This window comes from Phyllobates terribilis, unplaced genomic scaffold, assembly GCF_046119375.1.
Source record: "Phyllobates terribilis strain yellow unplaced genomic scaffold, ASM4611937v1 Scaffold_207__1_contigs__length_3498100, whole genome shotgun sequence".
Classification (NCBI taxonomy): domain Eukaryota; kingdom Metazoa; phylum Chordata; class Amphibia; order Anura; family Dendrobatidae; genus Phyllobates; species Phyllobates terribilis.
This window is the reverse complement of record NW_027362967.1, coordinates 2,018,334-2,033,024: the sequence shown is the minus strand read 5'-3', so window position 1 is coordinate 2,033,024 and position 14,691 is coordinate 2,018,334. Positions and strand designations below refer to the sequence as shown.

At 42.5% G+C, this 14,691-nt stretch overlaps 1 protein-coding gene across 1 annotated transcript; it reads left to right on the top strand.

Annotated features, from left to right (window-relative positions):
• Nucleotides 1–388: 388 nt before the first annotated feature.
• On the top strand, nt 389–13,921 carry LOC141213679 (uncharacterized). Its single transcript, XM_073665279.1, has 7 exons — nt 389–569; nt 1,137–1,552; nt 7,178–7,321; nt 7,489–7,665; nt 9,518–9,526; nt 9,814–9,904; nt 12,396–13,921. Exons 1-7 carry the CDS (start codon nt 389–391, stop codon nt 13,919–13,921), a joined length of 2,544 nt encoding a protein of 847 aa, XP_073521380.1.
• Nucleotides 13,922–14,691: the final 770 nt, after the last annotated feature.

The window sequence follows — 14,691 nt, the reverse complement described above, 5'->3', positions numbered from 1 at the left end:
GATGTAACCCCACCCTAATAGGGACAGGAAACATGAAAAGGTTAAATAGCCCTTACCACATCCTCCCTCCAGTGTTTTTTCCTGTCCCTATCAGGAATGAAGGGGTTCCTCCTCGTTGTGCTGTGTCCATCTCCTCCTCCCTTCCTCTCTAGAGCAAGCAGAGTGAGACACTGGAGACTCCGCTCCAGGGAGTCCCACGGTCCATGTGGGGTGCGCACGATCTCTGCACCGGAAGTGACGTCGAATGCCGGGTGGTGGGATGATGAAGTCACTTCCGGCGGATTTGCTTTCCACTTTGGAACGCATCAGCATATAGAGAATGGTGGCAGATGACCGCCGGTGAACGCCTGTACCTTCACCTGGACTACATGGGGAGGAGCCCCCCCAGATGAGAGGGAGGGCGCTGCATCTGATCGCCCATAAAGGAGCCCTGGATATTAAGACGCCTGAGGTAGGACAAACTGTGTCTGTTCTGGATGGGTTAGAGTCTTCCCACTCAGCATCTGTGGAGCCCAGCACCATTCCAGTCCCTGTAAGTATGGCACTGGCAGTCCATCTCCAGAATGCAGGTAATGGATATTATAGCCCCTATTCCTTCTGTCTCTTATAGGGGGACAAGGAATCTGCTACTGGAGACAGAACTAAGACATCTGCAGATGTCCAATTTGTTCAAACAGATTGTCTTCCTCCCATAAGAAGCCGTTATGTCAGGAATGTACATAGAAAATCATCAGGAAGGAACAGCCTTCCTTAATGAAAGAGATAAAGGGTATAGTGCGCCAGGAAATCAAATCCTCCTTTGCCTCATTTTCCCACCGTACACACTCACCCAGCCAAGACACTGCGTCCACTCTCGGCTGCAAAGAAAAGAAAGATCAGCCTGCTAGAAGAAGGGGACGAGGATCCTCTGGATGAGATATCTCAGAAGAACCTCCAGAAGAGGGCGAGCGGAGTCCAGGCCCTGAGGAATCCCAATGGAAAAAATATTATTTCTCAGTGGATAGCATGGAAGAACTCCTTATGGCAGTAAGGAATACTATGGAGGTGGAGGAAGAAAAGGTTTCCCAAACAGTGCAGGAGGAAATGTTTGGAGGTGTACGCTCTAGGAAAAAATTTGTTTTTACTATTCACCAAAGTATTCGGGATCTGGTTTCTAGAAGAATGGGATTCCCCTGAAAAAAGGTTGAATTCCCCTGCAGACCTAGGGGATAGGTTTCTGGTTGATGACGAAACAGCAGAATGCTGGTCAGAAATTCCAAAGGTTGACATCCAGATTGCGTGGGTGGCAAAGAAAACAACCTTGCCATTTGAGGATTCCTCCCAGCTAAAATACCTGTTGGAACACAAAATGGAGGGGCTATTGAGGAAGTCATGGGAAACCTCTGCAACACTATTGAACACAAATGCCATCTCCATGTGTTGCCCGATCGATGTCTTGTTTGTCAAGTCAGCTGGAGGAACACCTGGCCTCAGGCACTCCCAGAGAAGACATTCTGGCATCTTTGCCACTCCTCCACAAAGCTACAGGACTCCTGGCGGATGCCTCCGCAGAGTCAGAAAGAGTAGCAGCAAGGGCATCTGGGCTATCCCAATTCTGTGAGAGCTCCCTGTGGTTGAAATCCTGGAGTGGGGATGTCACATCAAAAATGAAATTATGCTCCATTCCCTTTAAAAGAAAATACATGTTTGGGCCAGCCCTAGATGATTTACTTGAAAAAGCTTTGGATAAAAAGAAATCCCTCCCTTAACTTAGCTCAAAAAGAGGACCCTTTTGACCTCCCCAGGAAAAAACTCCTCAATATAGTAGGAAAGGGAAGTCAGGTCGGTTGAGCTACCCAAAGGGAGGAATATTTTTCTTTCCCAGAACCAGCATCAGAACAAACGATGACGCCAAGATAATCGGGGGCTGCATTTCGAGCTTTCTTCCCCAGTGGCGGGGCGGAAGATCTCTAGAGACCTTTTTTTTTTGGGAGGTGCATTGAGGTGAAGGGTGCATTGCTGGAAAGGGAAAAGGGAACTCTTTGGGTCTCTTGGTTTGCGAGTGTGGGCGAGCTGCGTGTGTCCGGAGCGTGGGTGCGAACGAGAGTGAGTGTGTGACTTGTTTTTCAGTGAAGAGGTATTGGGAATCCTGCAGAAAATACCTGTGTGAATTGCGGTGAGTGCTGCATTGTGACCTGCTGAGTGCTTTTCTACCTGTTTAGATTTATTGGGCTTTTTAAAATCTATTTTCTCACTACAGTTTTAGTTTCTTAGTTTACTACCTGTGTATTTAAGGGTTAACTACATTGCACTAAAATCCTGAGGTGTAGATTTACTCACAAGGGGTTAATTAAGGGGAAGGGGTCATAATTAAGGGTTTATAAGGGGCAGCTGGTTGGGCATCAAGTCCTTTGGAGGTGCATTGAGGTGAAGGGTGCGTTGCTGGAAAGGGAGAGAAAAGGGAAGGCTCTTTGGGTCTCTTGGTTTGCGGGTGTGGGCGAGCTGCGTGTGTCCGGGGCGTGGGTGCGGGCGGGGGTGGGTGTGTGACTTGTTTTTCGGTGGCTTTGGATTCGGGGAGTTTGGGGGGGGGGGACTTGGGACTGAATTGCTGACTGTGTTTCATTCTTTCTTTACTTTACTTTTTACTTGATTAATCCACCTGACCTACTTATCTGATTCCCCCGTCCATACTTGATACTTAATTGATCCCCCGTCCATACTTAACTGATCCCCCGCTGATATCTAATTGATACACTTGCACATCCCTAATTGATCCCCGTCCATACACCTATATATAAATAATTGTGTTTTGTACTTGTGTATATATATACTGACTGTATCCCCATATTTAGAATGACGTCCATGTTGGCCGGAGCCGTGCAGTGTACATCTTGCGCAATGTATGCATTCTGTGAGCAACCGCTCGAGGATCCATACTGCTGCGAGAGATGTGAGCATATCGTGCACTTGGAAGCCCAAATTCTGGATCTAAGTGCTCAGATAGCGGTACTGAGGAGCATCAACAACATGGAACGGAGTTTGCTGCTCACCGAGCAGACACTCAATGGGTCAATACTGGGGGTGGAGCATAGAGGGGAAGTGCAGGCTGAACAGGCAGGGAGCTGGATAACAGTTAGGAGGGATAGAGGGAAGAAGTATAGGAAGGCTGGTTTAGAACCGGCATTATTGGAGCACGACAGATCCTCTGACCGCCGGGGGAGTGTATGCTCCAGTAATGAGGGGGAGGGGGGAAGTGTAGGGCAGGCAAGACAGGTTCTGGTAGTGGGTGACTCTATTATTAGGGGGACAGACAGGGCAATCTGTCACAAAGACCGTGATCGCCGAATGGTGTGCTGCCTCCCTGGCGCTCGAGTCCGGCACATCGCGGATTGGGTTGACAGGTTACTGGGTGGGGCTGGCGAAGACCCAGCGGTCATGGTCCACATCGGCACCAATGACAAAGTGAGTGGTAGATGGAGGGTCCTTAAAAATTATTTCAGGGACCTAGGTAGGAAGCTTAGGGCAAGGACCTCCAAGGTAGTTTTCTCAGAAATACTACCAATCCCGCGAGCCACACAGGAGCGCCAACGGGAGGTTAGGGAGGTGAATAAGTGGCTAAAGAGTTGGTGCAAGGCAGAAGGGTTTGGGTTCATGGGGAACTGGGCCGACTTCGCGGTCGGCTACAGGCTCTACCGTAGGGACGGGCTGCACCTCAATGGGGAGGGTGCAGCGGTGCTGGGGAAGAAGATGGCTAATAGGTTGGAGGAGTTTTTAAACTAGAGACGGGGGGGGGGGACCAAGGAAATAGGTGGGATGTGAGGCAAGCAAGGGGGAAGGGGAGAAGTGATATAATGAGGGTGGAGAGGGGGGTGAGGATAGTACAGTTAGATCGTTAGAGAAGAATAGGATGCTAAATAACCCCAAAGTTTTATCTTGCATGCTGACCAACGCAAGAAGCCTGACCAATAAGGCGGATGAGCTGCGGGCTCTTATATCGGAGAAGTATGACATCGTAGGTATAACAGAGACTTGGCTAGACGATAGCTACGACTGGGCGGTAAATTTATTAGATTATAGTTTATTTAGAAGGGACCGGAAACAGGGGAAAGGCGGAGGAGTCTGCTTATATGTAAAGTCATGTCTAAACCCCAGACTAAGGGAAGATATAGGAGAGGGAGAAGAGGGGGTCGAGTCCATGTGGGTAGAGATAGAGGGGGCAAAAAATAATAATAAAATATTACTGGGGGTCTGCTATAAGCCACCAAATATAACAGAGGGGAATGAGAATCTGCTATTAGGACAAATAGACAAAGTAGCAAAACATAATGAAGTGATTGTTATGGGGGACTTCAACTACCCGGATATTGACTGGGAAACAGAAACCTGTAGATCTCAGAAAGGAAAAAGGTTCTTGACAAATATTAAGGATAATTATCTCTCCCAACTAGTGCAGGAACCAACGAGAGGGAAGGCCGTGTTGGACTTAATATTGACTAATAGGCCTGATAGAATAACTGTGGTACAGATAGGGGGGCACCTAGGTAATAGCGACCATAATATTATCGACTTCAAAATGCCCTTCAGTAGGGTTATCAATAAGGGAACAACAAAAACATTAAACTTTAGGAGGGCGAAGTTTGAGCAGCTGAAAGAAAGCCTTCAACTTATTGACTGGGACAAAGTTCTTAATCAAAGGAATACGAATTGTAAATGGGAAACCTTCAAAAGAATTCTGAATACTCAGTGCGAAAGGTATATACCGTATGGGAATAAAAGGGCCAGAAATAAGAGGAAACCAATATGGTTGAACAAGAACGTAAAAGGGGCGTTAAATAGCAAAAAAGAGGCATTCAAGAGATTAAAACAGGAAAACAGTAAGGAGGCACTAATGTGTTACAAGGAAAAAACGATAACCTGTAAAAAACAAATAAAAATAGCGAAGGAGGAAACAGAGAGACGTATTGCTAGGGAAAGTAGATCAAATCCCAAACTGTTCTTTACGTATATAAATAGTAAAAGGATTAAATCGGATAATATTGGACCGATAAAAAGTGAGGAAGGCAAAATCATAGAGAAAGATGAGGATAAAGCTAATCTATTAAATAATTTTTTTTCGACAACTTTCACAAAGGAAATAGAACTAACAGGAGAAATGAGAAGTGACAAACTTAATCCTCCACTAAGTATGACAAATCTAACCCAAGCTGGGGTACAGAAACGCCTCAGTAACATTAAAATAAACAAATCACCAGGACCTGATGGCATACACCCACGGGTACTAAGGGAACTAAGTAATGTGATAGACAGACCGTTATATCTTATATTTAAGGACTCTGTTGAGACTGGGTCTGTGCCACTTGATTGGCGACAGGCGAATGTAGTGCCAATATTCAAAAAGGGAGCGAAAAGTGACGCCGGAAACTATCGGCCGGTGAGTCTGACGTCCGTTGTGGGCAAAATTTTTGAAAGCTTCATTAAAGAGGCAATTACGGAGCATCTTGATGCTAATAATCTTTTAATCCTGAACCAACATGGATTCATGAGGAATCGCTCCTGCCAAACAAACCTGATTGACTTCTACGAGGAGGTTAGCTCTCGAGTAGATCAGGGGGAACCAGTGGATGTCGTGTATCTCGACTTCTCAAAAGCGTTCGATAGCGTGCCACATAATAGGTTGGTATACAAAATGAGAATGATGGGGCTGGGGGAAAATGTCTGCAAGTGGGTAGCTAACTGGCTAAAGGATAGAAGGCAGAGGGTGGTTATAAATGGAATATACTCAGATTGGGTAAGCGTCACTAGTGGGGTACCACAGGGGTCTGTACTAGGCCCAATGTTATTTAATATCTGTATTAACGACATAGTCAACGGGATAAATAGTAAAATATCAATATTTGCAGATGACACAAAGTTATGTAAAACAATTAATACAAAAGAGGACAGTGCAGACCTACAGAGGGATTTGGATAAGCTGGGTAGGTGGATCATTAAATGGCAAATGAGGTTTAACGAGGAGAAATGTAAGGTCATACATATGGGAAGGAAAAATGGAAGTCACCAGTACTCACTGAATGGGAAATCATTGGGGAATTCAGAGATGGAGAAGGACTTGGGCATCTTGATTGATAGCAAACTAAATTGGAGTGCCCAAAGTCAGGCCGCTGCTGTAAGGGCAAACAGGGTAATGGGATGTATCAGAAGAGGTATAGCTGCAAAGGATGAGAACATTGTTCTTCCACTGTACAAAGCACTGGTCAGACCACACTTGGAATACTGTGCTCAGTTATGGGCCCCAATATATAGAAAGGATATAAACGAGCTTGAAAAGGTACAAAGGAGGGCAACAAAATTAATAAAGGGAATGGAGGGACTGCAATACCCAGAGAGGTTGGCAAAACTAGGACTATTCAGCCTGGAAAAGAGAAGGTTGAGGGGGGACATAATAAATGTGTACAAATATGTTAGGGGACAGTATAGAGACCTTGCCAGGGATTTGTTCAAAAGGAGGAATATTACGGTAACAAGAGGGCATTCACTAAGACTGGAAGAGAAAAGGTTTCAGCACCAGCATAGGAAGGGGTTCTTTACGGTAAGAGCAGTGAGAATATGGAATTCACTGAGTGAAGAGACGGTAATGTCAGATTCACTACACCAGTTCAAGCGGGGACTGGATGCATTTCTAGATACCAGGCAGATTTCAGCATATACTTAAAAATAGAATAAAATAGTAGGTTGATACAGGGATTTATTCTGACTGCTGGTTTCAGAGTCGGGAGGGAATTTTTCCTCAGGTGAAGATTGGCCAAATCATTTGGGGTTTTTGCCCTCCTCTGGATCAACTTTAGCAATTACAGAACTAACAGGTCGAACTTGATGGACGCAAGTCTTTATTCGGCTTTACAAACTATGTTACTATGACCTGTGGATCCTAAGATCGGTCGATTCTGGGGTAAAAATAGAGCTCTCCTCCTATCCTCCACGGAGAGTGAAAACAACACGGCTCTCCTCTCCGGAGCTACAAGCCACCTTAATATCTTGTATGGGAGAACTACTATCTTCAGAGGTAATCTCTCTAGTTCCAACAAAGGAGAGATGTAGAGGACACTACTCCAAGCTCTTCTTGATAAAAAAAAATGGGGGGATCCCATCGGATCACAATCAATCTGAAACCTCTGAATCAACACATACTTTACATAAGGTTCAAGATAGAATCGATCAAATCAACAGTTCCTCTGATAGGACAAGATTATGTCATGGCTACGATCGATCTCCAAGATGCATATTACCACGCCCCGATTCATCCAACTTATCGGGAGTTTCTAAGATTCGCGATCTTCTAAAGGTCCTAGAAGATCGTCTCATTTTTCGTCTGGACTGATCATTTCTATCTAAAGTAGTCTCATACTTCCACAGATCTCAGGATATAATTCTCCCATCCTTCTGTGACAATCCGAGAGAGAAGAGTTCCAGACTCTGGATGTTCAAAGGATAGTCCTGCATTATCTTCAGGAAACACAAGAAGGGAGAAGAGACAAAAATCTATTTGTCCATTCTCAAGGCCAAAATAAGGGGAAGAAAGCGTCTAAATCTACAATCGCCAACTGGGTTAAGAAAGCAGTTATTGAAACTTATCAGATCCAAAACCTTTCACCTCCAGAGAAGCTCAAAGCTCACTCTAGAAAAGTGGTATCTGTCTCCTGGGCTGAGAAAGCCAACGCCTCCATCGAGCATATTTGCAGAGCTGCTACCTGGTCCTCAATCCATACCTTCTCCAGACACTACAGATTGGACCTAGTGTCCATTAGAAGAGATTTAGCCTTTGAAAGGAAGGTCCTCCAGGCTATTGTCCCTCCCTAAATATATCTTGGGTATACCTCCAGTGTGCTGTCGTGGGGGGTTATTAGAGAAAATAGAATTAGACTTACCTGTAATTTGGTTTCTAATAACCCACCACGACAGCACGAGTAATTCCCTCCCTTTTGCTTATTATTTCTTACATGATCATATCAGTGAGAATAAAATATAATTTGAAGCATTCATTCTCTTGTGGTCCTTTATAATAACACTGGAGGGAGGATGTGTGAGGGGCTATTTCACCTCTTCATGTTTCCTGTCCCTATTAAGGTGGGGTTACATCCTCCGGTGTGCTGTCATGGTGGGTTATTATAAACCAAATTACCGGTAAGTCTAATTCTATTTTTATGGATTTTTCTTGTAATATATAGGAAAGCCTAAGGCCAGAAATAAACCCCATAAAACACTGTACATAGAGACATTGGTATCAAGTAACCCCTGTCTTGGTGTTCTTACAAACAAACTTTTATAAATGCCTCAAACTTCTGTGTGTGAATCAGACCTGAGATCTAACGTGATAGAAGATGACAGTCTGGTGAAGACGAGAAACATATAGACGGGCTCTGGCCATATATGTTTATACAGCCATAGTAGAAGATGAAGATTTGGTCCTCATCATGAAGTAGTTATTTCTCATGTCACGAGTAATGAATATCTCCTGCAGTATTGCTAATTCCAGTGTTGGTAAATGAGATGAGAATTAGCAATAAGGAAGATGAGTCTATGAGAAAGGTATTCTCCTGCAGATTCCGAGGAAGAAATTGCTTGTTGTCTGTGGCCTAAAATATATAGGTTTTATTAGTAGATGTAAAGAAGAAAACTAGATACTGTAAATGAATAAATCTCCTCATATGTTTCCCATATTATCTCCAGTAATTGTATTATTACACAGGATTCTTTATGATGTTACATCGGCTCATCTTCTTCTCATTCAGGTCTCTACAATATCGGATCCTCTCGGTGAATATCTTCTATATAAGAGAATTTTCCTGATTTACCTATCAAAGATGAATATGGACAGAGACAAGATGGCTGAGAAAATATTACACCTCACCCTAGAGATCCTCTTCCGGCTTACTGGAGAGGTGAGAGATTTTGATAACGTCACATTACATAATTCTTATCTATGGGAATAACAGATGGTCCGAACTGGAGAGGTGAGGACTCTGGAAATGTCTGTAGTGAGATTTATTAATGTGTCTCTCCATAACTAGGATTACATAGTAGTGAAGAAGACCTCTAGTGAGCGCTGTCAGGACCCTGTGTCTGAGGGATGGGGAAGACCCCTAAGCCCAATCACGGAGCTTCCACCTCACCACCTGATACATGAGGACATCAATGACCAGAAGATCCTAGAATTCAGCTACAAGATGATTGAGCTGCTGACTGGAGAGGTGACACTGCTGGGAATGCTGGGACATTATACAGTATCGCTGTGAAGGGATCTGGGGGATGACTATATCATTGTATGTGTCAGGTTCCTATAAGGTGTCAGGATGTCGCTGTCTATTTCTCCATGGAGGAGTGGGAGTATTTAGAAGGACACAAAGATCTGTACAAGGACGTCATGATGGAGGTTCCCCAGCCCCTCACATCACCAGGTAATAGACAGGACTAAATACACACGGACTATAATTATCTGTATGTAAAGAATGAATTCAGTCCCTGTATGTGTTTCTTCCAGATCTATCCAGTAAGAAGACAGCACCAGAAATATGTCCCCGTCCTCTTCTTCCACAGGACTGTAAACAAGAAGATCCCAATGTTCCTCAGGGTCATCAGGTAGATAGAGAGAAGGTGTCATGAGATCTCCCCTATGATGTGTAGACGGCTGTGAAGGTCTTGTGTTCAGTCTTGTTTTATCCACCAGTATTATATGTTTTATACTTGTATAATGAGAACAGTGGAGATAGCAGGATTAGAGCTGATCATAGATGGGACTTCTCCATCTGTCTTTGACTTGTACAATATTTGTTTCAGGGTGAAGATCTGACCCATATTAATACTACAGAGACATGTGTGAGGGGTGATGAGCAGTGTAAAGAGGAGATTCCTACATATGACCGCCCAGGTGAGTAGTAACCACTAAATACAGAGAAGTCACAGATTCTTCTCAGTCATCAGCTGTGGCTGCTTTATCGGTGGTGTAGTCCGGCCGTATCACAATCGTCTGATCACCATTTTGCATCTAGACCAAAACATTCTCCTCCATCCAAAACTGTACAAATGTCTTTGGGCGTTGAAACCCCTTAGAACTTACAACCTGGAGAATCCACTTACCAACTGAAATTAGAAGATCCTGACTCTTACCTGACCAGATCTGCAAACTACCAATCCAAATGACAGCGTACGTAGAAAGTGCTGACAAGTTAGAAAATCGCTTGAAGAAAAATATTATGATGGGTCTGAGAGAAAGCGGAGGGTGATGATGCTGTTGACTTCCTAGATCCCTGATATCTTATTGGATGAATCTACCTTCTCTCCCTGCTGTGCTGCTGAATGTGCTCATTTGAACCCTACAAGACCAGGTCCAGTCTTTATGACCAAACATCGCTTTTAAGATCGACAACATTAAATGTGCAGTGAGGGCCAAGTGTGAATTTCTGTACAATAACAACAGTGTTGCCAGCTGTTTTGTTGAGTGAGATGGGAAGAAGAATAGTCAGGTAGCCGGGTCAGAACCAGGAGGGCAGAGAAAATACAAAATCAGAAGACACAAGAGTAGACAGTAAACGGGCCGAGGTCACAAGAAGAAACTAAGAAGAAAAACAGAACACGGGAGCTGAACACAGAGAACTTAACCAGCAGAGAGCAAGGCTGTATCTGGCAGCATCTGGCATTATGCATGAGCTTTAGTAGGGTGGGATGCTTTACATTTGACAAGGCGAAGCAAAATAGTGTTAAAGAGGTTAAAACGTAACCTTTAATAAGTAAATGCATAACAAAATCTAAATGGGTACTAAAAAGTCACATGGACCATAAGTCAAAATGGTGCCTGCGAATGGTAGAAAAGTGTCACTACCCAAGACGAATCTAACCTCATTCATACCAAGGATTATATGGGATAGTAACTAAGTACATCCCACCTGCACACCAAACGAGATCATGGCAGATAATAATGGAGCGGTTACTAAGAGCATCACCAAACATGAACCGTATAAGACAATCAGTGGTTTAACATGAGAGTTCACACTTTACACATAATAATGGAACAATCTCACCATTTTCAGTGTCCGTTCACATTCTTGCTCTAGATAGCTTATTATTATTTGCTGCCACTACCAACCCAATTGAAATATAATACAAGCCTGGTCGGACGCCTGCGTTCTGATAGCGTATGGCTTCGGAGGAGGGAACAATCACAGAACAAAAGAAACAGGATTATTAAATTTTATATTTAATCCAAAAGAGAGGCATTGTTTAGGAAAAATATACAAAAGGTTTTACAAAAGGAGACAATACAATACATATGCAGTTACACAAAATAAGGATTAAAGAACTTATTATAAGGTCTCAGAGATGATTAAGTATAGCTGGAGGGGGGGGCGCCTCACTTTGATTTGACCATTATCGAACGTGATCCTTAGCTTATGGTCTCTATACCCCCCGGCAATTAACACTGACCCATCCTCAGTGGGGTCTTTTATGTCGAAGGTGGAGACCTGCCCACACACCCCCTGGGATGACATCACGTGGGCTGGGCTCCAGCCTTCACATTTTTACTAAAATAGCTGGCTCTGATGATCACTTAACGCTTGTTGATCGCAGAAGCCTGAAAGTGATAACATATTTTCCATTATGAATTAACCTCTCTTTAGAGACCACAATTGACCTAGCTCCGGTCTGTTATTTTGTACTTTTGCGTCACCGCTCCCCGGGGGGGCGTACCGCTATGGAAAATTATGCATATTGTTCCTTGGCTGACCCTAAAAATATGGGTCCCATTATTATCGGACTTATGGAACTTTATATATTCCATATTTCATGTCGGCATCGCTAAATCTTCCTTAGCTAGATGTACATTTATTGCAGGTCTCTGTTAATTGGGTTTGCCATCTCTCTGGGTACTGGCATCTGCCTACAAGCTACTCCGCCTGTGCGTGCTAATTAGTGGATTATTGGTCGATAAGGGAAGAGGAAAGAACGGCTTGGGGGAGCGGAGAAAATGTTTTCTTAATTTTTATGACAGGAGAGAAGAGAGAATTTTCAATATTTCCAAGAGCCTTTGAGCCACTAATGATGTGGAAACCTTTTGTTTTTCCATTGACAAATTATGGACCTGAGTGAGGGCTTGTTTTTGTGAGATGAGTAGAAATTTTTATTGGTAGCATTTTTGCATATGTAATATTTGGGAGTCAGAATGAACAAACAGTTGAGCACCACGCTCTACTGGTTCATGCTATAAGGTTTTCTATTAGACTGTGAACTGTCATTGTCTTGGTGAATAATTCAATATTTTTTATAGAACTTGCCATTTGTACCAACATTTTTAGTAGAAATGTTCAAAAATATAAATTTCAAGTATATTTTATTCAAATATAGTATTTTTTTTTACTTATCAGATGACTCTACCAGGAGATCAGAGGGACAGCTGACCTCTTCAATTTTCAAATCAGATGAGTTTGAAATCACACAGGATACAATTAATGGGAATGCCATTTCTCCAGATATACCATCATCCCTTCACAACAAAGATGTGCCATCTGATCTTTTGAAACAGGTCCTATCTTGTAATTCATTACCGACTACTAAGGAAAATCAAAGTCACAAAATAAGCATTAAAAAACTAATGGCTCTCAAAGCTAAGAAGCCATTTTCACAGACGGAATATGGAAATAGTTTTACACTCAAAAAGTTTTTTCTTAAGCATCAAAAAATTCACACGGCAAAGAATAGATTTTCTTGTTCCAAGTGTATGAAATGTTTTACAAAGAATTCAGATCTTGTTAAGCACCAGAGAACTCACACAGGGGAGAACCCTTTTTCATGTTCAGAATGTGGGAAATGTTTTAATGATAAATCAAATCTTCTTAGTCACCAGAGAATTCACACAGGGGAGAAGCCTTTTTCCTGTTCAGAATGTGGGAAATGTTTTACAGTGAGATCATCTCTTGTTACACATCTTCGAACTCACACAGGGGAGAAGCCTTTTTCATGTTCAGAATGTGAGAAATGTTTTAACAAGAAATCAGCTCTTGTTACACACCAGAGAACTCACACAGGGGAGAAGCCTTTTTCCTGTTCAGAATGTGGGAAATGTTTTAACAAGAAATTAGATCATCTAAGTCACCAGAGAACTCACACAGGGGAGAAGGCTTTTTCCTGTTCAGAATGTGGGAAATGTTTTAACCGGAAATGGAATCTTGTTATACACCAAAGAACTCACACAGGGAAGATGCCTTTTTCCTGTTCAGAATGTGGGAAATGTTTTAACCAGAAAACAGATCTTGTTACACATCAGAGAACTCACACAGGAGAGAAGCCTTTTTCCTGTTCAGAATGTGGGAAATGTTTTAACAAGAAATCAGCTCTTGTTGGACATAAGATAACTCACACAGGGGAGAAGCCTTTTTCTTGTTCAGAATGTGGGAAATATTTTAACAAGAAATCAAATCTTCTTAGTCACCAGAGAACTCACACGGGGGAGAAGCATTTTTCGTGTTCAGAATGTGGGAAATGTTTTAACCACAAATTAGTTCTTGTTACACACCAGAGCACTCACACAGGGGAGAAGGCTTTTTCCTGTTCAGAATGTGGGAAATGTTTTAACCGGAAATTAGATCTTGTTACACATCAGAGAACTCACACAGGGGAAAAGCCTTTTTCATGTTCAGAATGTGGGAAATCTTTTACAGGGAAATCAAATCTTATTAGGCACCAGAGAACTCACACAGGAGAGAGGCCTTTTTCATGTTCAGAATGTGGGAAATATTTTACATGGAAAACAAATCTTGTTAAGCACCAGAGAATTCACACAGGGGAGAAGCCTTTTTCATGTTCAGAATGTGGGAAATGTTTTAATCAGAAATCGCATCTTGATAGACATCAGAGAAGTCACATAGGGGAGAAGCCTTTTTTATGTCCTTAATGTGGAAAATTTTACTTGAAAAATCACACTTTTATCAAGAAAAAATCTTGCTTATAAGCGAGTGCGTCCTATAGACTGGAGGTAGCTTTCTGTGACCGAGAACAATGAGGCCGTGTCCTTCCTGATCAGTGAGAGAACTGCTCTCTTCTCCAGTTCCACACTTATCTAACTGATTGGTGCAGAGCAGGAAGGTACCGGGACCTGTGCAGAGGCTGCACTTCCTGACTGAGCAGCTGAAGAACCTTCCACCCGACTAGCTCAAGGATCTTTCAGATAATGTAACACTGTTTTTACTTTTAAAAGTTATCAGATTCCGCTATGAACTGAGCCATTTCTTAACGAGTTTGACCTCCTGAATTTAAATTGGACAATGAGTTTTCCTTTTACTGCTACATATAATTAATGATAAAAGTTTCAGTACCTTGAAACATTATTATTTTTGTAAATATACAGATGCAGAATATCTTGTTATTCCAATTTTCTGATATTTATTTAGAGAAAACTTAGCAACAATTCAAATAACTAAAACCTGTCTTAACACTATTGCAAATTATAATCAATTACAGAAATTGCACTACAAAACTTGGTCCTCATTCAGTAACAACTGATTTTTGCTTGTTTCTTGTACTCCTGCATCAGATCATCTCTTAAAATTATGCAACAGTAATCTGCAAGCATTGAGGGATTCCATTTTCCTTGATATCTTTTCTCCATAGGTATAATATCTTTGTTACATCTCTCACCATCTTCGTATCTCACTACTCCGCAGA

Coding starts and splice junctions, on each gene's coding strand:
- LOC141213679 (XM_073665279.1), top strand. CDS start 389: ATGAGAGGGAGGGCGCTGCATCTGATCGCCCATAAAGGAGCCCTGGAT. Junction 570..1,136: donor AGTCCATCTCCAGAATGCAG/GTAATGGATATT, acceptor TATTCACCAAAG/TATTCGGGATCTGGTTTCTA. Junction 9,905..12,395: donor TCCTACATATGACCGCCCAG/GTGAGTAGTAAC, acceptor TTTACTTATCAG/ATGACTCTACCAGGAGATCA.